We start from the raw sequence: 21,881 nt of genomic DNA, 5'->3' as shown, positions 1-21,881 counted from the left end.
AACAAGATTCGCAGCGCACATGTCATGCAATTGTCGCCGGAACTAACTTTGCAATGAAACATGAACTCTCTAAAGTTCTTCCAATTTGCTGTTAGGTTTGCGGTAGTGGTTCATAGAGAAGATGTAGCAACGTCGCATGTAAACCCGTCACCCTACTAACAGGTGCTAACAGCAGGAAAGTGGCGGAAAGTGTTTACAGGTTCTCGCGGGGCTGCCAGGCTGTCAGCCCACCGTCCAGCTGCAGGACAGGCAGGAAGGCAGAAAATCCCTACTAAATTGGGTCGTTCCTTTGAATTCGTCTATAGCATGGGCCACGATACTATCAACGTCAGGCAACATCCTTGTAATGTTTCCATTGCTATGCTAGGACGCTAATGGCGTTAGTCTAGAAGCTCCCTGTCTGCTGACGTCTCTGATAAAAGCTAGTTCTGTAGTAGCAAGTCCGTGCCTAGTTATGAACACTCCGGACGTCTATCCCCAACGTAAGTGCAACCGTGGTTGACCCCGAAGTACGGCAACTATTACCCTACCGGCAAGCTGAGACATGGCGTGTATATACGGCCTCGGAAGACTGAGACTGTTGTCTCCGCTGTCACATTTCTCTGCTTATATTACGCTTGTTATATCACAAACTACAGCGCTGTTAGCAGCCGTTCACTCTAGTATCGACATACTAAGCATGAATTTATTAAGCTGCCTTCGCTATTTACCCAGAGTCGGCCGAGCTTAAACTCCGGTGGAGAACTCCATACAACGACCGAGGTTTATTAAGCTCTAAATAAGTACTAACTATGTAGGTAACCGTCCTTGCCCGGCTTCCAAGACCTAGTCCACCAAGGATCTGCGGCCAACGTTACATCCGTGAACGCCTGGCAAGAGCGCGCTGGGGTGATCGCCAATCTTGTGTATAAATGAAAGCGAAAGCGACCATGGAAGCCGGTTATTCGATGCAGCGGACCTCGAAGAATTATTACAGAGAAGAGGGAAAAAATGAAGTGGATGCGAATCCTCTTAGCAGCAGCCCCTACTGCGGCGGCGGTTCACGAAGCCTCGGTCGCTGGCATTCAGGGTCTGGCAAGGCGTCTCTTCCAAGGACGCGATGCCCAGTTTGAGTTTGAGCTGACGCGGGAGCACGAGAACTGGTCGCGCTGGAACGTACCCGACAATGATAATTACACCGTCTCGTCGAGCAATGGCAAGATTCGCGTCCAGGGCACCACGCTGAGTGCCCTGGCTCGAGGGTAGGTTTTCATCCTCACTCTTTTTCACAACATCCCCAAAATTGTGTTGCTAATTCCGTATCTCGTATCCAGGCTACGCCATTATGCAAACGATGCGCTCAAAATGGACGAGCATTGGTTCGTCGACACCGTCTACAAGCTCCCCGACCGTCTCCCGCTCCCTGAGGAAGCGCTTACAGGAGCCAGCACGGTCCCGTGGCGCTACAACCTGAACACGGGTACATAATGCTCACACGCTCTTTCTTCCATATCTCTGTCCTAACAGTACTGAAGTCACCTTTGGCTACACCTTTGTCTGGTACTCGTGGTCCGACTGGGAGAAGCTCCTCGACTGGGCCGCCCTGCGCGGCGTCAACCTGCAGCTCGCCTGGGTCGGCTACGAGCGCATCTTCCTCGACAGCTTCCTCCAGCTCGGCCTCGCCCAGGACGACATCCTCGCCTTCTTCAGCGGCGAGGCCTTCCAACCCTGGAACCGCTTCGGCAACATCCACGGCACCTGGGGCCCCCAGCGCCGGCTCTCCCTCGCCTGGATCGACCAGCAGTTCGCCCTGCAGAAGAAGATCGTCGCGCGCATGGTGGAGCTCGGCATCACGCCCGTGCTCCCCGGGTTTCCCGGCTTCGTCCCCGCCGCGCTCAAGACGCTCCGGCCGGACGCGGACGTCGTGGACGCGCCCGCCTGGGTGGACGTTCCCGCGAACAACACTGCGACCGCGTTCCTGAACCCGACCGACAAGACCTACGCGGAGCTGCAGAAGCTGTTCATCGCGAACCAGGTAGAAGCCTTTGGCAACGTCACAAACGTATACACGGTCGACCAGTTCAACGAGATCAACCCCAAATCCGGCGACGCAAAGTACATCACCGACGTCTCCGCCAGCACGTACGCGGGGATCACCGCGGCGAACCCGGCGGCCATCTGGCTCATGCAGGGCTGGCTCTTCTACTCCAGCCAGGGCTTCTGGACGCAGCAGCGCGTCGACGCGTACCTCGCGGGGCCGCCCGGGAAGAACGACATGGTCATCCTGGATCTGTTCAGCGAGAGCGAGCCGCAGTGGCAGCGGACGCGGAGCTACGCGGACCGTCCGTGGATATGGTGCCAGCTGCACGACTTTGGCGGCAACCAGGCCCTGCACGGAAAGATCACCAACGTGACGCAAAACTCGGTGCAGGCGCTCAGGGAATCCCCCTCGCTCGTCGGCTACGGCTTGACGCCGGAGGGCTACGAGGGCAACGAGGTCGTGTACGACCTGCTGCTCGACCAGGCGTGGCAAGCCTCTCCGATTGATACGGCCGACTATTTCCGCACGTGGGCCAGGAACAGATATGCCGGCTCGGGGACCATACCGGAGGGCGTGTTTTCCGCCTGGGAGCAGCTCCGACAGCACGCGTACGACGTCCGCGACAACGTTCTCCCCTCCGTCGGCGTCTCCGTCTACCAGCTCTTCCCCGCGCTTGAGGGCCTGGCGAACCGCACCGGCCACTGGCCTGCGCCCACCGCCCTGCAGTACCCCCCGAACGTCATGAAGAACATCTGGCATCTGTTCCACAACGCCAGTCTCGATGCCCCCGGGCTTCTGCAGGTGCCTGCGTTCCACCTCGACTTCGTAGACGTCACGCGACAAGCCCTGGGCAACGCCTTCGCCGACATCTACACGAACCTCGTTGACGAGTTCCAAGCCGGTGCCAACGCCACGGTCATCAGAGACTTGGGCAAGTCCATGCTCTCTTTTCTCAAAGATCTGGACACGGCCCTCAACACCGACGCGCACTTCACGTTGAAGCAGTGGCTCGACAGCGCCAAGTCCTGGGGCGAGAGCACCAGCGCTCCGGAGGATGTGGCGTTCAACGCCCGCAGCCAGGTCACTGTCTGGAGCACAGAGTCGCGTCTCCTCGACGACTACGCCGCCAAGGCTTGGTCTGGTCTTGTCAGGTCGTACTACGGCAAGCGATGGGGAATATTCATCGACGGTCTTGTGCGCGCTCGGGAGCATGATGTCGCGCTCGATGAGAAGGCTTTGGGGGACAAGATTCGTCAGTTTGAGGTGTCCTGGCAGTACCGGGGATACAACTCGGAGACTTGCGATAAGGCTCAGGATATTCAACAGGTAGCGAAAAGCCTGATGAAGCGCTGGCCAGCTGCTTTTGCATGAGCCCTAAACTCGGTCGAGCCGCACCACCTGAGCACGAGTGAGGCCGGACGATGCCGCGCTTCACAGCACAATAAAAACGGAGTGGGAACGCTGTTGCCACCTTCTAGACATGGTGCAGAGTGTGGGTTCTAGGCACAAGCAACTTCAATTTACGGATACGTATTTACACAAGTACCAAATTCAAGCAACATCTGCTGTATCATGCACTTACTCTCGCAGACCCAGTCTCTAGTACTTGACGCTGAACAGCTGCCAGTAACCAGGCTCCTCGCCATATGATAGCGAGCTGTCGCTGCTGACGCCCCAGTACTCACTCGTATCCTTCTCAAGCAGGGTATAACCCTGGCCCGAGCTGTACCCGAGGGTGAAGACGGCGGCCGTGTCAGCGCTGTCGCAGAGCGCACCGTCGGTGCAGATGTACTGGCTGCAGTCGACATTGCTAATGGTAAAGTCGCTACCTCCGAGCTCGACGACGTGAATGACCCAGCGTTGGGCCGCTTTCTCGTGTTTGGCCGTGGCCGCCTGCACGGTGGCCTTGTCGCCGCACTTAGTGGCTGCCAGGGCCTGTCCGTTGCTTTCAAAAGTCAGGTAACGTCCCTCGGTGAGTTTTCCGCGAACAGGCTTGAAACCTTCGCCGACAACTGTGCTCATGTCCTGGATGGCACCGGGCCCAGTGTACGGTGCTGGAGGTAAGTCTTCCTCGTAACTGGCACGACAAAATGAAGAGCCGTCCCATTGGCCCTTGGAGTTCTTGTGCGGCTCGGGAGTATCAGGAAGCTCGACAACCTCATAGTCAGGGTTGGTAAAGTCAAACGCATTGACGAGGTCGCCCATGTTTTCGCGGCGCCATGGTACCATCTCATCAGTCTTGACGTCGCGGCCCTTGGCCTCCTGCCACTTCTCAAGGAAGAGGATCTGCGAGTTGTGATCGCTATGCTCAGTGTAGACACCGCCGTTGCGTGTCCAAGGAGAAATGATGTAAAAGGGCACGCGGTAGCCGGGGCCGGTGAAGGTGTAGCCGACTTCGCCATAGGGGTCATCCAGCCACTCGCCAGCCGTGCCTTCGGGGGAGCGGAAGGGATCAACGTGGTCAGCCCAACCACCGGTTTCATCATAAGAGTAGATGAGGGCCGTCTTGTTGTACTTGGGCGACTTAATGATGGCGTCGGCAATCTTGCGCTGTAGCCAGCCACCATCTTTGGGCATGTACGGGGTATGTTCAGAAAGAACCGTGGGGCCGATGATGTACGACAGCTCCGGAAGGGTGCCGTTGGCAGCGCGCTCGTAGAACGAGTCCATGGAAGAGCCAACCATACCCTTCTGATATAGCGGAGAAGACTCGGGGGCATCCTGAAACTGGCCAAACCAAGCGTAAGGGTTGTCGTTAAAGTTATCGTTGGTGTCTTGGAAGACGGTCCAGGAGACGTTGGCGTTTTCAAACATTTCACCCGTCGTCTTCCATTTGAGCGGGTAGCAGTTGATGCGTCCATAATCGCAGCCGGGTACATCGTTATTGTCAATGTATGGGTTGCCGCCCTGATCGGGTTTCTGGGGGCTGCCTGGGGAGTTGATGGATCCTGAAACCCAAGTTACTCTGTTAGGGCTCGTTGAGGCAACGACGCCTTCCTAAGAAATGTTAGCGAGTGATTCTCGGCAGCTATAAAATACATACCTGGTACATGTCACCGACGACCCAGCCGTCAGCAAGCGCCCACTGGATTGGGATATCCTGCTGTTGAAAGTACCCGATACTGTAGACTGTATTGTTCATCGCCCAATGATCGTTGGTACCGTGATTCCAGGCAGCATGATTCTTGGACCATTCATTACTACCAGCATACATGCACTGTGTAATGTTCTTCCAGTCGCCGTCAAGGTAGTTCAGGTACCAGGGGTTAATGTGGTCAGCCTCGGTAGTCATCGAGGAGTCGACCACCTGGTTCCACACAGGCTTATCGTCATTCATCTGCAGGTTGGCATCCGCGAAGCCACGGACACCGGGCATGGTGCCAAAGTAGTGGTCAAACGCACGGTTCTCTGTATGTGTTGGTTAGCAGATGGCACGCAGTGCAGCTTAGTGCAGACTCACCCTGCATGAAGAGGACGACATGGTCGATATCGGCCAGCCCAGTGGCCTTGACGGGCTGGGACCAGTACAAGAGGGCCGTGGCGGCTGAAGAAGCGATACGGACAATACTCATGATGGCAAGGTGGCACCGAGACAGGAGGAGTTGGAAGAGCATCCCAAACTTGCCAAGACCGCAGCGGGAAGGCTTCATATAACTATGGATCTGGACCTGGAAGGTTACTTCTGTCTGAAGTCCCGGCCGGCGTGGCGACCGGAGCGCGCACGACTGCCATGGTTCGGTCTGGGAGCGCGGTTGAGCATGGCGGCCAGGAACAGGGACCAGGAGTGGCTATTAGTCGGGTGGACGGGAGAATCTGCGCCGGGCATGCGCCGTGGGGTTGATCCAACGCAGTGACCAGTGCGGTGCATGTGGACAATGATAATAACAGTGTGGGGTCATGCGAGGGGCGATGATGCTCAAGGCCAAGAGATGGATGGCGGGAAAATATGGAGGATGCAGGAGATGGTTGAGATGGAAGAGAAGCCAGCAAGAAAGAAGGTTTGGCGGTGTGGAGTCGACGTGTCCATGGTGCTTTATTTTCAGTGGAGATGGAGGGAGAAACAGTGCATGCAGCTCTGAGCTCGCGCTACGGCTAGGCGGATTTGCCCTGTAGACCCTACAGTCGAGGTGCCTGATTTGTGCAGGGCGGAGTCGCTTCTGAGAGATAGTCTAGTCGTTACTAATTTGATATAGTAATTCGTACTGTGTACATATGTGATTCTCTACATCCAGGTACTCCATAAAGCTACCTAACATCAACCAGCCGCGCTCCAGCCCTTCCGCTAACAGCAAACCGTTTTAGCGGTGCCTTGTAGCCGTCCCTGGTGCCTCTAGCGGCCCCCTAAACAAGCCCCGGCAGTGGATCTCAATGTACACGTGCCACAGTCTAGTATCTTGGCTGGTGTTACATCTCCCACTTATGTACCTTGAACTCTCCTTGCGTGACACAGTACACCACCGACAAACGCAGCCTATACAATGCGTACGATTTCAAATGCTTCGCCTACCTCAACGCCCCCAATGCAACCCGATCCAATTCGATACCGACGGCTCCAGCCAATCGCCATGCCCCTCCTCGGAGCTTGCCATAGTCCAGGACCGTCACGTTGCATCATCCTGCGAGACCACCCTAAGGCCGTCTTCCGTCTCAGCTTCCTTCTTGGGTAGCCGCGGTTGACAACCTACCTATTTTGACTCTTAGTCTAACCGCGCTGTGAAATCGACGGACTAATTTAGCCGTCATCAACTTGGACAAAGACACAAGTCTTTCCACGGCGGTCCCATTGACCGTCAGGACATCATGATGGACGGGCGAGAGAGCCAAGCGAAATCGCGACGCAATATGCCGGCGCAGTCTGGAAAACGGTCATTGGGAACTCGCATGTCACTTTGGCTTGCAACTGCTGTCTTTTTCTGCGCAGCAACACTGCTTGTCGGGCCATACCTCGGCCGCCAACCCCAGCGCCTCGTTCACCAGCAATCCAAGCCACGCGACGAGGTTGCCATCCCGCTGCACCCACAGCTACACAATAACCGAGATGCAAAAACACTACACTTCGACTGGACAGTCACATCCGGACTACGCAGCCCAGATGGGGTCGAAAAACGAGTCTATCTTGTCAACGGTACGTCGACTACCAACGTCAAAAGCGGCAGTGCTGACACTATTTCAGGGGAATTCCCTGGACCAACAATTGAAGCCCGCTCAGGCGATAGAGTCATCGTACATGTCCGTAATCATCTTGCGGACGAAGGCTTATCCATTCACTGGCACGGCTTGCGTTTGAGGGGCAACAACACTATGGACGGGGCTGTTGGTATCACGCAGTGTCCCATTCCCAGTGGCAGAGACTTTGTCTATGACTTTAACATTGGACCCGACGAGCATGGAACGTTTTGGTGGCACAGCCATCACAAGGTTCAGCGTGGTGACGGGCTATTCGGCGGACTGGTTGTCCATCCTCCACAGCAGCACGTAAAGCCTCACGACTACGACGACGTTCTTCTCATGATCGGGGATTGGTTCCACCAGCCACAAGCAGATGTGCTTGAGTGGTATGCAAGCTGGACAAGTCTTGGCGATGAGCCTGTGCCAGATTCTCTTCAGATTAACGGCCATGGCCGATTTGACTGCGCCATGGAAATGCCTGCATTCCCAATTAACTGCACAGATAGGGCTGTTACTGACATGACGCCCATTTTTCGTCGCAAGGCTGCCCAGACGAGGTTGCGGCTTGTCAATGTCGGTACGATATCCGGCCTTAGCCTCATGGTAGATGGCGCCACTCTAGAGCCAATCCAGGTGGATGGTGGATGCGCCGTCCAATCGTCTGCAGCCGATGCCATCGGCGTCCTCTATCCTGGCGAACGCACTGATTTGATGCTCTCGTGGAAGGAGGGGTCCGAAAGCCAGCCATGGCTCAACATATACTTGGATGATGAGTAAGTAACCCTCAGCCCAAGCTCATTACCATGTCTCAGGCATCTAACATCGCCGATAGAAACTATTCAAGACCGAATCCCTCGCTCATTGAGGAGCAGGCATTCCCAGCTCTACCAGACACACTCCTTGCTGCCAACTTCCAGCCGCCCAGAGCTCTGGCCGCAGTGCAAACGCATATCAGCCTAGACAAACTGGCTTCCGATGCTCCGACGAAGACAGGTCTTCCTCCCGCTCAGCAGACGATCTTGTTTTATCTCAAAACAATGATCAAGTCTCATCTCGGTAACCGGCCACACGGTTACGTAAATCACACCACGTGGAAGCCGCAGTCTAAGCCGATCCTCTCACAGAGTCGCCAGGACTGGGACGATAACCAGTTCTTTCCCTACCTGCAGAGTGGACCCGATCCTGTGCATGTAGACCTCGTTATCAACAACCTCGACGACGGCTCACATCCGATGCATCTGCACGGACACTCCTTTTACGTCCTGTCATCCTTTAGAGCCGAGGGCCGTGCAGGCTGGGGCAGCTACAACCCTTTCGATCCTGGGAGGATATTACCGCGGCCGTTGAACCTGGCAAACCCTCTCGTCAAGGACACCGTGAGCGTGCCTCGGCGTGGGCATGTTGTGCTGCGGGTGCTGGTGGACAACCCCGGGCTCTGGATGCTTCACTGCCACATGATGGTCCACATGGGTACGGGTATGGCAGCGGGATTCCATGTCGGCCCGGCAGATGACGAGCAGCATACGCTCGCTCTCAGTTCGGCAGCAGCCGATGTATGTGAAACCTCGTGAGTCTCGCATCCACTCAGCATGCGGCTCTGCTATCGCTGCTACCTCTACGGTGCTCACTACGACCAAGCACACCACCAAAACTTTGCCGGCCGTCAGGTTGGCAATCGACGGGAAATGGAAATGCTGTTAGAAACGGCTGCGACCCGCAATGTTTTTCGCCGATACCTGGGCGATGACATATTAGACCCGCGACGGACGACGCTACACGACTAACTTGGCCGCCGAGAATTCTGCCAAGTCGCCCAGGCGACGCAAAACGCGACCCCCTTGCGAGCTTTTTTGAACCCAGAACCTGTTATTAACCTTAAAACGCTATGGCGCGGCGGCTTGGTCCGGCCTTGGTTCGACGTCATTAAAATGGACCCGGCAGCCGCAATCGCTGATAATCGAAGCGCCTTACGGTCCCGGCTTACCGTGTACGGTATCCCGCCATCAGCGGCGCGCCAAGAATTGCCATTGCTTTCACAATCTATATGGGCTACAAACTACCATCCCATCTCCAGATTCAGTCCCTTGGAGAACTGCAGGGGCCAAAATGGATGTCGCTTCAATACGTAGTAGCATAAAAAATAAATTCGACCTTGAGATTCCAGCTATCACGGCAGGATAAGTTGTACTCCCATCGCCCAACCATCGCTACCGTTACATACCACCAATCAAGCCTCTGCTGGTTATCACAAGTGATTAGGCATTCTACAGTCACCGCAGCGGCTTGTCAAAGCAGTGGTCAGCCGTTGGAAGTAACCCATCAGTGAACTATTCCCGCTTCTAAAAATGGGTCGTGAAAGATCCCGACAAAATCCACTGGCGCCTACTCAAAGTATCATGGGGCACACTCCAGCACAGATGCTTCTGTGACCTCAGCCAAGACTAGATGCGCAAGTCATTCCTCCACAAGTGCATCTAGGCAATTTTTTCCTGGTCTCTAACCAAGAATGAAAGCTCATGTTCAAATACAAAATGCGCTGAATCGCCGTATCGAATGTACAAACTAAGCTGCCAACTTCCGGTTCCAGCGCGCCCTTTCTCTACAAGCTTCTTACCATGGCAGACAAGGAAAAGCACGAACATTCTGCTGATTCTGGCAACACCAGCCCCAGTTTGGCAGAAAACCTTGATGCCGGTCTTGCACGCAAGGAGCAGCGGGATGTAAAGACTCGGCCGAGCAACAGCTTCCTGGACAAATTTGGCCTGCCCGAATGGACCGTTCGTGGCAAGCTGTTGGAAGGCCGGATGCTGAACAACTGCATCGGCATCATCGCGTCATGCGGTTTCCTCATGTTTGGCTACGACCAAGGCGTGCTAAGCGCGCTTCTAACGCTAGACGACTTTCAGAAGAACCTGCCTTTAATGACGCCGCGTGATCAGGCCAACCCCATCTGCTGGCTGGACCACGATGCGACAATCCCCAACCCCGATATGTGCACTGGGGATGCGAATACCCAGGCGGCTGGCGTGGCCATATATCAGATCGGCTGTTTCCTCGGCGCAGTACTCGTCTTCTTCTATGGCGAATCCTGGGGCCGCAAGTCTTCTACATTCTGGGGGAGTCTGATCATGATTATCGGTACCATTATGCAGGCCGCATGCTTTGAGTACGGTTTGTTTGTAGCTGGGCGCATTGTTGGCGGTGTCGGTAATGGCATGGTGACATCAAGTGAGTGAAGACAGTATGATACCCAGCTTCACACCCTAACTCTCGCAGCGATCCCAACTTGGCAGTCGGAGTGTGCCCGCCCACACAAGCGTGGCTTCCTCATCATGCTCTCGGGTGCGCTCATTTCGGGCGGCATCATGATTGCGTACTGGATCGACTTTGGCTTCTACTTCTTGGAGGGCTCCGTTCGCTGGCGTTTCCCCATCGCTTTCCAGAGCTTCTTCACCCTTATCGTCATGTGGGGGCTTATGTATCTGCCCGAGTCTCCTCGCTGGCTGGCCATGCACGGACGAATGGACGAGGCTGCGTCGGTGACGGCGCGCCTTCTCGGAAAATCCATCGACGACGAGGAAACGCGGCAGGAAGTACAAAACATCATCGACGGCATCGAGGCCCAGGGTGCGCAGGGCAAATTCAGCAACAAGGAGCTTCTCACTGGCGGTCCTTCGCAGAATCTACGCCGAACCCTCATTGGTATCGCCGCTCAGTTTGGTCAGCAAATCTGCGGCATCAATCTCATTACCTACTACGCCACCTTCTTGTTCGAGAATTCCCTTGGCTTCAGTGCAGAAATGTCACGTCTTTTGGCCGCTGCCAATGGTACCGAATACTTTCTGGCCTCTTTGGTTGCGTTGCCTCTGATCGAGAAGAGCGGTCGTCGTACATTGATGCTATTTGGTGCTTTCGGCATGATGGCGTCCATGGCAATTCTGGCCGGAACAGTGTCCACAGGAACGACCCTCCCCAACGGCGCACCAAAGCTCGACACCACCTACGGCGTGACGGCCACAGTCTTCCTTTTCGTCTTCAACACCTTCTTCGCCATTGGTAAGCCCATGCCGCTGCAATCCAGTCGTAACTTCTAACCTCTTCCCAGGCTGGCTTGGCATGACTTGGTTGTACCCCGCCGAGATGACCAACCTCCGCATCCGCATCCAGGCCAACGCACTGTCCACTTGCTCCAACTGGCTGTCCAACTTTCTCATCGTCATGATCACGCCGCCGGCCTTTGCCAAACTTGGGTACCGCACGTACATCATGTTTGCCGTCTTCAACGCGGCCATTATCCCCGTCGTGTGGTTTTTCTTCCCCGAACCAAAGGGCCGCAGTCTCGAAGAACTAGATGTCATCTTTGCCAGCGCCTACGCGGACAAGGTCAGTCCGGTCCAACGAGCCAAGGAAATGCGGCACATTGAGGGCAGCGAGTTGGAGAGCGAGCTAGCCAAGTACTTTGGCACGCATGGTACAACAGACCACGCGTAACATGGTCATCTTTCAATAGATGTATAATATGCCGGCTTTACTCGATGTACATGACTTACATCCACGCAATCTTGAGCTGTGAATTATTATCCTGCGCAAGAATCTCGCCGTAAATTTGTGGCCGTCTCGCCTGGCGATATCGAAACCCTCCGGCCAGGTGCAGCTTCTCCCTCGTGCACACCGCCACGGCCATGTCCTCGTCCAGCTTCCTGCACTCGGCGATGACGTCGCCAAACGGATCCAACACCATGCTGCAGCCGTTCTTGAGCTGGTCGTCATCCATACCGATCGGGTTGCTGAAGACGACATAGATGGCGTTGTCGTACGCCCTCGCGGGCAGCCACTTCATCAGCCACGCACGCCCCTTCAAGCCGTCAAACTCGGCGCGCAGCGTGGTTGGATCCTCAGCCCGGCGGTGCCACAGGGCGGGGTCGACGAAGCCGGCGCCGGGCCGCGTCGACGGCGTGCACATGGTAACGTGCGGGGCGAAGAGGATCTCCGCACCCCGCAGCGCTGTCGCGCGGACGTTCTCGATGACGTTGTTGTCGTAGCAGATGAGCACTCCCGCGCGCCACCCGAGCAGGTGGAAGACGACGATCTCGCTGCCCGCCGCGAGGTGCTCGCTGATGAACGGGTGGAGCTTGCGGAAGCGCGCGAGCAGGCCGTCGCCGGACACGCAGACGTACGTGTTGAAGAGCTCGTCGGTGGCCTCGTCGCGCTCATAGAGGCCGGCGAGGATGATGATCCCGTGGGCCTTGGCGGCGGCGACGAGGGCCTGCACGGAGGGCCCGGTGGGGACGGGCTCGGCGACGGCGGCGAGCTCGGCGCGGGAGAGGCGCGCGGCGAAGGTGTACCCGGGGATGCAGCACTCGTGGAAGGCGACGACGTGGCAGCCGGCGGCGGAGGCGGTGGCGGCAAGGCGGGTGATGGTGGCGAGGTTGGCGGGCTTGTCACCGGAGATGCTCTCGAACTGGACGGAGGCGATGCGCAGGTCGGTGATTCTTGGGAATGCCATGATGGGCGGTGAAGGCGGGCAAGGCGATGAGGAGGCAATTAACCGGGCTAATCACTTGGCTTGAGTAAAGATGGGGGAGAGAGAATTGGAGCTGGCTTTTATAAGTTGCGATGAGGTTGGCGCTGCGAATGGCTTACATCGGAGAAGTCGTATTGAGGCCGGACGCGACGTGCGGAACGAGGCTGAGTGGGAGCGGAGTTGCCCTTTTCGGACGGGAAGTATTTACCACGTGGGTGTCTAGAATATTTGGTTCTTCTGGTTACTATATGTCGTTGAATGTAACAATCCTTTCCCTAGACGAGTCTATTTTTCTCGCTATGTATTGTTGTCCGACAGTGGTGGTTCGAGAGAGAGGTTGATGGATGCAAGTGGGCTACCCTGGACCGCGGCGAGTGATTGCGGCTGCAGCTAATAATCTACGACAACGGCAGCTTTGGATTGTGGGGAGTGGTTTTGGATGTGTGTCTTGTTGTGGACGAGTTTTTGGTAAGTAATTTCGCGTTCATAATGCCCAGTTGCATCTGAGGCATGCGGCAAGATGTCTTGTTCATGATGGAGTTATTCTAAGAGTTTATGAAAGCCACGCTAGCAGTCAGCAGCCACAGGATGGACACCACAAGGCAGGGAGATGGGCACGAATGTCACTTCACTGCGAAAAAAAAAAAGTCGGTAGATGTATTCCATAACAACTGAATTGTCGCTTTTGAATGTGGAAAGCATTGATAATGGTGTCGGAGAATTACACGTATAATTAAGGTTGTGGCGCTGTTCGCTTACTTTTGGAGCAGCCCGAGTTACCCCTTATTAGCCAAGGCTGGCCTCATTTCCTCATATTCAGTTGTTAGGTAACAAAATGACCCAAAAAGTCGCGTGGGTAGAGTAGCCGACCACTGGACTCGGCAGCTGTCAAAGGGACTAAATTCGCTTGAATTCCACGGCTAGCAATCCGATCGAACTCATGGCACGACTAGTTGTGCGATGCGGCAGACAAAAAAAAGTCCGTGGAAGCGCCACGGCCCGCGGGTGAGCAAGAGTCTCACAGCATCAGCCAGCAGCAAACTTGCTGGTGTTTCCGATGCGTATTTTGAATAGATGAGACAAGTTTCCAATGACGCAAAATGGGCAAACTTTAATGGCGAGCAGCTTGGCGGTGGACGGCTCATTCCCAAAGGGGCAGGTGGCATGGCAGTTCCCCTTGGGCCAAGGCCGCCCTGTCTTTGTGCTTATTCCGCGAGCCGTACAGATTGCAGAGTACCAAGGCTAGATAGACAGGAACATGCAGGCAGGAAGGAGGCACTGGTATCCAAGACATTTAAGCGGGAGGAAGCGGGAGGAAGCGGGAGGGTGGATGACATATAAAATGGCATGCATGTCTCCGCGATGAGCTGCCATACAAATAGCCAGCCATCAACCACTGACTGCAGCGGGCGCTCTCTTCCCCTCATCGGGCTAACCAACTAACTACCCTCCTTTCTTTGACCACCTTGATCTCCCGCTGTCAAGATGAAGGTGTATGTCGCATTGTCTCTGGCCTTGACTGCCGCTGCGCAAATCAACGCGACGCAGCTCCCATTTCCTGCCACGTCCACCGGCGATCGTCTTGTCACCTACAATGAGACGACACCATACGCCCGCCTGGCGCCGAGGAGAACGGCCGTGACCTGGACTCCCGCTGCCGGCAAGGATGGCCAGTACGTCTCTAAGAACAGCAACGGCGACCTCGTCCGGCAGGACATTGTCACTGGCAACTCGACCGTCTTGCTGAGGAAGAGCCAGATCCCCAGCGACGGGGCGTACAAGATCAGCGCCGATGAGCGCACTGTCCTGTTCGCTAGCAACTCCACGCCAGAGTACCGCTACTCCGTCCTGGCCGACTACACCATCGTCGACACGGCCACGGGCGCCTCTCGTCCTCTGATCGAGGGTCAGGCCGGCGATGTGCAGTTTGCCCAGTTCTCGCCCACCGGGAACTCCATCGCCTTTGTCCGCGGCAACGATCTATTCGTCCGCGACGTCAACGGCACCGTGCATCGCATCACCACCGACGGCGGCCCCGACCAGTTCAACGCCGTGCCGGACTGGGTCTACCAGGAAGAGGTGCTGTCGGGCGCTTCCGCCTTCTGGTACTCGCCCGACGGCCGGTTCATCGCCTTCCTCAGCTTCAACGAGACGGGCGTCGGCACCTTTACCGTCCCGTACTACATGGACAGCCAGAAAGTCGCGCCCGTCTATCCCAAGGAATTGAAGCTGCGGTACCCCAAGGTCGGCACGACGAACCCTCGTGTCAGCCTGCACCTGCTCAACGTCGAGACAAAGGAGACCACGAACATCCCCGTCGATGCGTTTGGCGATGAGACCATCATTGGCGAGGTCGCATGGGTCACAAAGACGCACACAAAGTTCATCTACCGCGCCTTCAACCGGGTGCAGGACCTGGAGAAGCACATCACTGTCGACACCAGGACGGGCGAGTCCAAGGTCGTTCGCCAGCGCGACGGCACGGACGGCTGGTTCGAGAATGACCGGACTATTCAATACGCCGGAAGCCTCAAGGGTGACTGCAATGCCACCTACTACGTTGACACCTCGGACGAGTCTGGATGGACGCACCTCTATCTGTATCCCGTCAACGGCGGCGAGGCCATTCAGCTGACGTCCGGGGACTGGGATGTCCGAAGCATCGTCAAGGTCGACACGAAGCGCAAGCGAGTCGCGTTTCTGGCTTCCAAGCGCCACAGCACGGAGCGCCACCTGTACAGCGTCTCGTGGGATACTCTGAAGACGACGCCCCTAGTTGACGAGTCCCAGCCTGCTTATTACGGAGCCTCGTTTTCCACCGGCGGGGGATACTACATCCTGTCCTATCAAGGGCCCGAGATTCCGTACCAGCAGCTCGTCTCAGTCAACAGCACCACGCCGCTTCGCACCCTGCAGAGCAACGAGGAGTACTACAAGGCGACGCAGCCGTACAAGCTGCTCAACACGACCTGGTTTGAGCTGCAGCACCCGGATGGCTTCACCCTCAACGTTCGACAGACGCTGCCCGCCAACTTTGATCCGAGCAAAAAGTATCCAGTGCTGTTCAACCCCTACGGAGGACCCAACTCGCAGTCCGTCACCAAGGCATATGCCGGTCTCGGCTGGACCGCGTACATTGGGTCCGATCCCGAGCTGGAGTACATCACCTACATCGTCGACAACCGCGGCACGGCCGGCAAGGGCCGCAAGTTCCGGAGCGCCGTGACGCGGCAGCTCGGCTCGCTGGAGGCGCAGGACCAGATCTGGGCGGCCCGCGAGCTCGCCTCCCGCTTCTCCTACATCAATGCCAACAAGTTCGGCATGTGGGGATGGTCCTTTGGCGGCTATCTGACGGCCAAGGTGGTCGAGGCCGACTCCGGGGCCTTTTCCTTTGGCTTGATCACGGCGCCGGTGACGGACTGGCGGCTGTACGACTCCATCTACACGGAGCGGTACATGAAGCGGCTGGAGGAGAACGAGGCGGGCTACAACCACACGGCGGTTCGCAACGTAAACGGCTTCAAGAATGTCGCGGGCGGCGTGGCCATTATGCACGGCACCGGCGACGACAACGTGCACTACCAGAACGCAGCGGCGCTGGTCGACCTGCTGGTGGGCGGCGGCGTGTCGCCGGCCAAGGTCCGGGTGGTGCCGTTCACGGACAGCGATCACGGAATCTCGTACAACGGAGCGTCGACCTACCTGTACAAGTTCCTGACGGCCAGGCTGTGGGACGAGGTGCAGCGCAAGGATGAGGGACTGGTGCACCAATGGAGTCGGCGCTCCAAGGCGTGATGAGGGAGGGTTGTTGTACATGGTTAGTGTGAATATACATGGATAGGGCTAGAGATTATTTGTTAAATTAGTAATCGATGCGCTTTGAAGAAGCAGGTAAACAAAAACAGAGACAACCAAGGTCGAGAACGACGGCGGCAAAGTTAGACAGCCGTGGTGAAGACAAGACTGGGTAAGACCTGACACGTGGCGAGGCTGGGAAGTTGAGTTTTCGCTAGCAACGCGGCGGGTGATGTAGCAAGCGATTGAGTTGGGCGGACACATGGCCGAAGAAGCAGCAGGGTCCAATCTACGTCCACGTTCTTGGGACCTGCGGGGTTGTGTTGGTCGAGTGTGTTGGTCGGATGATTTGCTGTCGCTTGACCATGCACGACAGAGAATTGTGGCAGAAGACAAGCGGTCGTGGAACTTGGAAATCATGTCCCGATGTCTCGCCGAGATCTCACAGAAGCAAGGTTTCACTGGAGAATTCGGGATCACGACGGACTGCCCAAGACACGTTAGCGCACTCATGGGGCGATGCAAAGTTTGGGTGGACGATGGCTGGCGGAGGAGATGCTAGCCTGGGATGCCATGGTGATGAACCTTGTTGCGAGGAATTGAAGGTACCGCGGGGTCAACAAGATAAACGCTGTGGCTGGGGACATGACAAGGGCCACAACTGTCTGTTCATCACCAGGTCGCCACGTACTTTTCTTGCTCCCTCTCAGTTTTGCTACTCGTGAGCGTGGATATCTATCGTGCAGTAAGTTGAGCACACATTTCACAACAATACCACCAAGGTAGCGTGATTTGGAGAGCAGTTCAAACCGTACCATGCGTCTCGGCCCGTGGCTCTCCGCGGCCGCCGCGATGCTTCCCTCGGTAGCGGCCACCGTCGACAACCGGACGCTCGCCTACAAGCCACGGTTCAAGGAAGAAGTCGACATGACGCCCACGCCGACACTCGTGTGGGACACCAGCCAGCGACGGAGCACCTTCTGGTACACGAACCGGGATCCCGTGCCGAACAACTGGGTGGGCATCTGGTACGCGCACGTCGGCGAGCCCGTCAACGGGACCAAGGTGCACCCGCCGCTGCGCTGGGCGTTTGCGCCCGGCATGGACGACCGCGTGCACCTCGAGACCGACACGCTCCCGCGCGGCTTCGCCTACCGCGCGCTCTACCTCGCCGCCGACTCGTACCGCACCCTCGCCGACCCCGTCGATCTCACCACCGGCGACCCCGGGCGCGACGTCGCCTGGCTCGCCGACGAGGTGACCCTTTCCCCGGCGCGACAGGGCCGGTACTGGTCGCACGACGTGCGCGGGCTCTTCCGCATGGTCGGCGACCCGGCCACCGAGTTCCGCATCACCTTCTCCAGCGCCGGCTGGACGCGCATCACGCCCCGGGGCATCCTCCACGGAACCCCCGACGCGCACACCAAGGGCGTCGCGCGCCTCGAGGTCCAGGCGGTCAACCCGAGCGGCCGGTACAACCAGAAGCGCATGTTCAACCAGCGCGTCTGGCTGCGCGTGCGCGTGGCGGACCGCGACGAGCAGCCGGTGGTCAGCGAGCTGCGGGTGATGACGTGGAACCTGTGGGAGGCCGGGTCGCACGCGGCGGATCGGCACAGGAAGCAGGTGGCGGCCGTCGTGAAGACGGGGGCGGACGTGGTGGCGCTGCAGGAGGCGAGGGGGGAGGCGGACGGGGACGACGCGGCGCTGCGGCTGGCGGCGGCGATGGGGTGGTGGGCGCTTAGCAGGCCGGGCGGCGCGGCGGTGATTTCGCGGTACCCGATCGTGGAGGCGCTGGAGGGCGGGCCGCGCGGCACCGCGGGCGTCAAGATTGAGATCCCGGGGGATGAGCGGAGGCGGATGGTGGTGTGGTCGGCCGCGTTCACAAGCGAAGCGGAGGAGGAGAGGTACGGCCCGCACGCGCTGTGCTGGAACAAGACGAGCGTGGCCGGGGTGCTGGAGATGGAGGAGCGGTCCGGGAGGGTGGCGAGGGCGGAGGAGCTGGCGGAGACGCTGGCACCGTACGTGGCCAACGCGGAGACGGAGGCGGTCTTCGTGGCGGGCGGGTTCGGGTCCCCGTCGCACCTGGACTACACCGACGAGACGGCCCGGACGCACTGCGGCGCGGGGGCGGAGATGGCATGGCCGGTGTCGAGGATCTTGGTGGGCGCGGGGCTAACGGACCTGTACAGGAAGGCGAGGCCGGATCCGAAGGGGGATCCGGGGAACACGTGGTCGGAGGTGCGGCGGGACGCGCTGCGGGGGCTGCCGGGGGAGACGGTGCCGGAGCCGCATGACCGGGTGGACGTGCTGTACGGCGCGGGAGGGGAGGGGATGAAGTTGACGCTGAGGGACAGCGTGGTGTTTCACTTGTTGAAGAACGGGTACGGGGTGCATCCGGTGAGCGATCCTCGGCACAAGTATAACCTGTGGCCGTCGGATCATGACGCGGTGGTGACGTCGTTTTATATCAACGGGCAGCACACGTGGAATAGCACGAGGGGGAATAACAGCATTGGGGATGTTGGGTTGTTTGCAAGGAGAGGATGACGAGGGAGGAGGAGGAGGGAGGAGGAGGAGGAGGAGGAGGAGGGAGGACGACGACGAGAGAGGAAGCGAGAGAGGAAGCGAGAGAAGAGGCGAAGAGAGAAGATTGGTACGGGGAGGGGAAAGGGGTTGGTTTTGGTCAGTTTTTGTTTTTGTAATTTTTGTAATTTTAGTCAGTCATTCTTTTGTCTGTCCTTTGTCTTTTCTTTGTCACATGTTGAGCACAGTCACAGTCTCAGCACAACTAACACAACGCCCAGAGCCAGCAAGTGGAATCCCATCTTGGCATTCCCGTCCTGTCCGCTGAGGAGTTGAAACTGCACCGCCATCCCTAATGGTATCAACTTGATCGATCGCAGAATAATAAATGACAACAATGGATCGGATTAGAAATAGCACACGATTAAACCCTCAACTTGAATGAAACACCAGTAATCTCTGCCAGACCGGCCCGGTCATGCGTGTTGGCTGGCCAAGTCCCTCAGCAGAAAGGCCAAGGCCAAGAGACCCAGCCATTTTGCTACCCGCCCAGGCCTTGGCGAGCAAAAAGCCCAGCGCTGCTATTCCTTGCCTTTCACCGCAAGAAGAAGCCACGGCTTTTCGCTGGCCGTTTCTTGGCGTCTTTCAGTCAGCGAGGCCGCCTGAAAAAAACCAGACTGACTGGCTGGCTGACCAGAGACTTCCCACGACAGAATGTCTCGGCGCCAACGCCCTGGCCAAGCACGCAGGTGCGGCCAAGCTTTCGTCTCCCTGACGCGGCCGGGGAGCAGATGCAATTCCAGAAGCCCGTCTCCGAGGGGGGAGGCAACTTACATACAAGACAGACCCCGACGACGTCTCCCTCCAAAGGTGACATCTTGAATCTTGAATGGCTGGTTGATCTAGTCATCCCGCATACATCGACATGCATCCCCATCCCCATCGCAGCGGCAGCCATGGGTCGGACAAGTCGGGAGCCAGCCGCAGCAATCACCGCGACGTCGAGGCGCAGCGCTTCTCCTACACCGACGACCGCAAGCTGGGAATCTGTAGCGTCGCCTTTCTCATCATCAACAGCATGATTGGCACCGGCAGTACGTCTCTCCCCATCCTCTCAGAGCTCACCTCCCATTTCAAACATCATCCTCCCCTCCCAGCCAACCTGCTTCTCACCACACCCCATCCACAGTCTTCTCCGCTCCCGCCGACGTCTTCCGCGCCACCGGCTCCGTCGGCCTCTCCCTCCTCCTCTGGCTCCTCGGCGGCCTCCTCGCCTTCTGCGGCCTCTCGCTCTACCTCGAGTTCGGCCTCGCCCAGCCCAACCGCTCCGGCGGCGAGAAGAACTACCTCGACCGCGCCTACCCGCGCCCGCGCCACCTCGCCGTCTGCGTGCTCGCCGCCCAGATGGTCCTCCTCGGCGTGTCCTCGGCCAACGCCGTCGCTTTCGGGCAGCTCCTCGTCGACGCCTGCGGCTCCTCCTCCTCCTCCTCCTCCTCCTCCTCCTCCTCGGGAATCGCGAAGGAGACGTGGGCGGCGCGCGGCATCGGCGCCGCCTGCGCGACCCTGGCCGTCGCTCTGCACGCGGCGCTCCCGCAGTGGGGGGTGCGCCTGATGAACGTGGCCGGCCTGTTCAAGATGGTCGTCATGCTGGTCGTCGCCTTTGCCGGCTTCGCTGCCCTCGCCGGCCTGCGCGGCACCGACGACGACCCGCACAACTTTGACCGCCCCTTCTCCAACACCCCCGCCGGGGGTGCAAGCTTCTCCGCATACCTCGGCGCCATCGTCAGCATCACGTACAGCTTCGCGGGGTGGGAGAACGCCAACTACGTGCTGGCCGAGGTCCGCGCGCCGCGACGCACGCTGGCCATCGCGGCGCCGCTGGCGGTCGGCCTGGTCGCGGTGCTGTACGTGCTGGCCAACGTGGCGTACTTTGCGGCGGTGCCGGCGCGCGAGCTGGCGGGCTCGGAGGCGCTGGTGGCGGCGCTCTTCTTCAAGACCATGTTCGGCGAGGCGGCGGCGGCGAAGACGCTGCCGGTGTTCGTGGCGGTGAGTAGCCTGGGCAGCGTACTCGCGACGAGCTTTGCGCACTCGCGGCTCAACCAGGAGCTGGCAAAGGAGAGGATCCTGCCGCTCGGCAGGTTCTGGGCCTCGAACCGGCCCTTTAACGCCCCCGCGGCGTCACTCCTGCTTCACTGGATAGTAACCATGGTTGTGCTCTTTGCACCGCCCCTGGGTGAATCGTACGATGCCCTCATAGAACTGTAGGTCCGACTGCCTCGTGTCAGTGGTGATCACAGCTAACAAGACAGATCTGTACATCCTCGAGCATGGATCAACCTGCTACTCACAGTTGGTCTCATCCGTCTCCAGTGGAACAAGTCGGAACGCTGGAAGTCACCTTGGCATACGTATCTGCCCATTTCTGTCGTATTTTTACTCTTCAACGGGCTGCTCATCATCGGGCCATTCGTCCCCCCTCCTGCCTCTGCTCTTGGAAAGGATACATTCTTCCTCGTTCCACTATTGGGACTCCTTGTATTATTATCCGGCGTGCTATACTGGGCAGTATGGACAAAGATGGTTCCTCGTATAAGAGGGTATCGAATAGAGGTCGAGCGAATCTTTGGCCAGGACGAGGTGGTGCAGTACCGCCGGGTCAAATGCTAGTCGCAAAAGGGCAATGACTAGAATAATATAGACGAATTGTAATAAGACGATTAAAATTAATAAGATGATTAAAATTTACACGCAATACTACATGCGTATTTATTCACTCTAGGTTAATGTGCTGATAAAAATAGCTGTCTGCTCCCATCCCAGTGGGGCAAACTTTTAGCTGTCTTGAGCTTC

General features: G+C 57.7%; 8 protein-coding genes across 8 annotated transcripts; 6 read left to right on the top strand and 2 right to left on the bottom strand.

The window, feature by feature from the left end:
- Positions 1-990: 990 nt before the first annotated feature.
- On the top strand, positions 991-3,391 carry ISF_08817 (Alpha-N-acetylglucosaminidase; the record flags this gene model as incomplete). Its single annotated transcript, XM_018852420.1, has 3 exons — positions 991-1,241; positions 1,314-1,459; positions 1,515-3,391. 3 exons carry the CDS (start codon positions 991-993, stop codon positions 3,389-3,391), a joined length of 2,274 nt encoding a protein of 757 aa, XP_018700380.1.
- Positions 3,392-3,619: 228 nt separating this feature from the next.
- ISF_08816 (Phosphoesterase) lies at positions 3,620-5,592 on the bottom strand (the record flags this gene model as incomplete). Its single annotated transcript, XM_018852419.1, has 3 exons — positions 3,620-5,017; positions 5,064-5,428; positions 5,481-5,592. 3 exons carry the CDS (start codon positions 5,590-5,592, stop codon positions 3,620-3,622), a joined length of 1,875 nt encoding a protein of 624 aa, XP_018700379.1.
- Positions 5,593-6,862: 1,270 nt separating this feature from the next.
- ISF_08815 (ferro-O2-oxidoreductase) lies at positions 6,863-8,760 on the top strand (the record flags this gene model as incomplete). Its single annotated transcript, XM_018852418.1, has 3 exons — positions 6,863-7,145; positions 7,194-7,962; positions 8,022-8,760. The coding sequence occupies 3 exons, from the start codon at positions 6,863-6,865 to the stop codon at positions 8,758-8,760; spliced, it is 1,791 nt and encodes a 596-aa protein (XP_018700378.1).
- A 1,044-nt stretch (positions 8,761-9,804) lies between these two features.
- ISF_08814 (General substrate transporter) lies at positions 9,805-11,680 on the top strand (the record flags this gene model as incomplete). Its single annotated transcript, XM_018852417.1, has 3 exons — positions 9,805-10,417; positions 10,466-11,245; positions 11,295-11,680. 3 exons carry the CDS (start codon positions 9,805-9,807, stop codon positions 11,678-11,680), a joined length of 1,779 nt encoding a protein of 592 aa, XP_018700377.1.
- A 55-nt stretch (positions 11,681-11,735) lies between these two features.
- Positions 11,736-12,695, bottom strand: ISF_08813 (Nitrilase/cyanide hydratase and apolipoprotein N-acyltransferase; the record flags this gene model as incomplete). Its single annotated transcript, XM_018852416.1, has 1 exon — positions 11,736-12,695. One exon carries the CDS (start codon positions 12,693-12,695, stop codon positions 11,736-11,738), a length of 960 nt encoding a protein of 319 aa, XP_018700376.1.
- A 1,503-nt stretch (positions 12,696-14,198) lies between these two features.
- Positions 14,199-16,508, top strand: ISF_08812 (extracellular dipeptidyl-peptidase Dpp4; the record flags this gene model as incomplete). Its single annotated transcript, XM_018852415.1, has 1 exon — positions 14,199-16,508. One exon carries the CDS (start codon positions 14,199-14,201, stop codon positions 16,506-16,508), a length of 2,310 nt encoding a protein of 769 aa, XP_018700375.1.
- An 816-nt stretch (positions 16,509-17,324) lies between these two features.
- ISF_08811 (exonuclease III) lies at positions 17,325-19,055 on the top strand (the record flags this gene model as incomplete). Its single annotated transcript, XM_018852414.1, has 1 exon — positions 17,325-19,055. The coding sequence occupies one exon, from the start codon at positions 17,325-17,327 to the stop codon at positions 19,053-19,055; it is 1,731 nt and encodes a 576-aa protein (XP_018700374.1).
- Positions 19,056-19,956: 901 nt separating this feature from the next.
- Positions 19,957-21,296, top strand: ISF_08810 (Amino acid/polyamine transporter I; the record flags this gene model as incomplete). Its single annotated transcript, XM_018852413.1, has 2 exons — positions 19,957-20,125; positions 20,221-21,296. 2 exons carry the CDS (start codon positions 19,957-19,959, stop codon positions 21,294-21,296), a joined length of 1,245 nt encoding a protein of 414 aa, XP_018700373.1.
- Between the last annotated feature and the right edge of the window lie 585 nt (positions 21,297-21,881).

This window comes from Cordyceps fumosorosea, assembly GCF_001636725.1.
Source record: "Cordyceps fumosorosea ARSEF 2679 chromosome Unknown scaffold_36, whole genome shotgun sequence".
Lineage (NCBI taxonomy): Eukaryota > Fungi > Ascomycota > Sordariomycetes > Hypocreales > Cordycipitaceae > Cordyceps > Cordyceps fumosorosea.
The sequence above is the reverse complement of the archived record's forward strand: the minus strand, read 5'-3'. Positions and strand labels throughout refer to the sequence as shown.